Below are 1,829 nucleotides of genomic sequence, written 5' to 3'. Positions count from 1 at the left end.
TCTTCTTCTTCTTCTTTTCTTCTTCGGTTTTCAGGCGGCACTCGCTGCCCTTCCGGGGACGTGGGAGCTTCTGGTCCCCGATGCTGGAATAGCCTCCATGCACACGGCGGTGACCCATTTTAACACCGTCGTCCTTCTCGACCGGACCCATATCGGTCCATCAAGAAAACTCCTGCCGGAACACCACTGCCGGCCCAGTCAAGGCGATCCTTTGTTGAGACACGGAAGAGACTGTACTGCCCACTCAGTCGTCCTCGATTTACAAACCAACACCATCCGCCCACTCACTATCCTTACCGACACCTGGTGCTCCTCCGGCCAGTTTCTCCCGGATGGCACCCTCCTTCACACCGGTGGCGACCTTGAAGGCTGGAAGAAATTTCGAAAATTCACTCCTTGTGATGCTAATTCACTCTGTGACTGGGAAGAACTTCAAGATATTGAACTTTCCCAAGGCAGATGGTATGCTACTAATCAAATATTACCAGATGGTTCAATTATTATTATCGGTGGAAAGACTTCTAATAGTGTAGAATTTTTCCCACCAAGGAAAAGTGGTGCCGTAATATTTTCTTTTCTGGGTGAAGTTGAAGACAATCAAATGGATAATCTTTATCCATATGTCCATTTACTCCCCACTGGCCAACTCTTCATTTTTGCCAACAATAAAGCTGTATTATACGATTACAATACAAATACTGTAGCAAAAAATTATCCCATACTTGATGGTGGTCCAAGAAATTACCCCTCCGCAGGGTCGTCTGTGATGTTGCCGTTAACCGGCTATTATTCCTCGGCTACTGTTGTAATTTGTGGAGGAGCTCAATATGGGGCGTACTTGGAGAGGACAACTGATACTCCAGCACATGGGAGTTGTGGTCGGATCGAGGTGACCGGGCTGGACCCGGTTTGGGAAATGGAGGACATGCCATTTGGGAGAATTATGGGTGACATGGTCATGTTGCCCACGGGGGATGTGCTGATAATTAATGGAGCTCAGGCGGGGACTCAAGGTTTTGAAATGGCTTCTCAGCCGTGTTTATTTCCGGTTCTGTATAGACCTAGTGAACCGGTTGGGCTGCGGTTCATGACTTTGAATCCCGGTTCGGTTCCAAGAATGTATCATTCTACGGCAAATTTGTTGCCGGACGGGAGGATTTTGCTCGCCGGAAGTAACCCTCATTATTTCTACAAGTTCAACGCTGAGTTTCCGACTGAATTGAGGATAGAAGCTTTCTCCCCGGAGTACTTGTCCCCGGACAAAGCTAATATACGGCCGGTTCTAGTGGACTTACCTGAGAAAGTGGGGTATGGGGAGGTGTTCACCGCGGCTGTCACAGTGGAGCTTCCGGTGGTGGGGGTGATTGAGGTGAATTTTGCCAGTGCACCATTTTCCACCCACTCCTTTTCTCAAGGACAGAGGCTGGTGAAACTAACGGTGACAAGCCCTGTTCCTGATGGTGCCGGGAAGTACAAGATAACATGTACGTCGCCGCCTGGTGGAAGGGTGGCGCCGCCGGGTTACTATATGGTTTTTGCTGTTAACCAAGGGGTCCCAAGTATTGCCCTGTGGGTCCACTTAGGATCTTAATCCTTTTCCCCTCCCTCCCATATTAATATTTTTTTTCCTGCCTATTTATCCTTTCATTTTTTCTATTTTATATTTTTTAAGTTTTAGGTATTAATAATTTGGTTAATTGTTCAGATTATATTCATTAAGAAATCCTGAAAGTAACTGTGAATATAAAAACACAGCATTACTTATGGAAGAAATGGAAAGTAATTACTATTTTTTAATTTAGTTCTCGTTGATGTTTAAAATTGTCTCG

The 1,829-nt window shown here is 46.0% G+C and overlaps 1 protein-coding gene across 1 annotated transcript; it reads left to right on the top strand.

Moving 5' to 3' along the window:
- Positions 1-4: 4 nt before the first annotated feature.
- On the top strand, positions 5-1,797 carry LOC111380519 (aldehyde oxidase GLOX; the record flags this gene model as incomplete). Its single annotated transcript, XM_023004106.1, has 1 exon — positions 5-1,797. A coding segment is annotated over one exon (1,587 nt), but the record flags the coding sequence as incomplete, so codon positions are not given.
- Between the last annotated feature and the right edge of the window lie 32 nt (positions 1,798-1,829).

Source organism: Olea europaea, unplaced genomic scaffold, assembly GCF_002742605.1.
Source record: "Olea europaea var. sylvestris unplaced genomic scaffold, O_europaea_v1 scaffold21566, whole genome shotgun sequence".
Lineage (NCBI taxonomy): Eukaryota > Viridiplantae > Streptophyta > Magnoliopsida > Lamiales > Oleaceae > Olea > Olea europaea.
The sequence above is the reverse complement of the archived record's forward strand: the minus strand, read 5'-3'. Positions and strand labels throughout refer to the sequence as shown.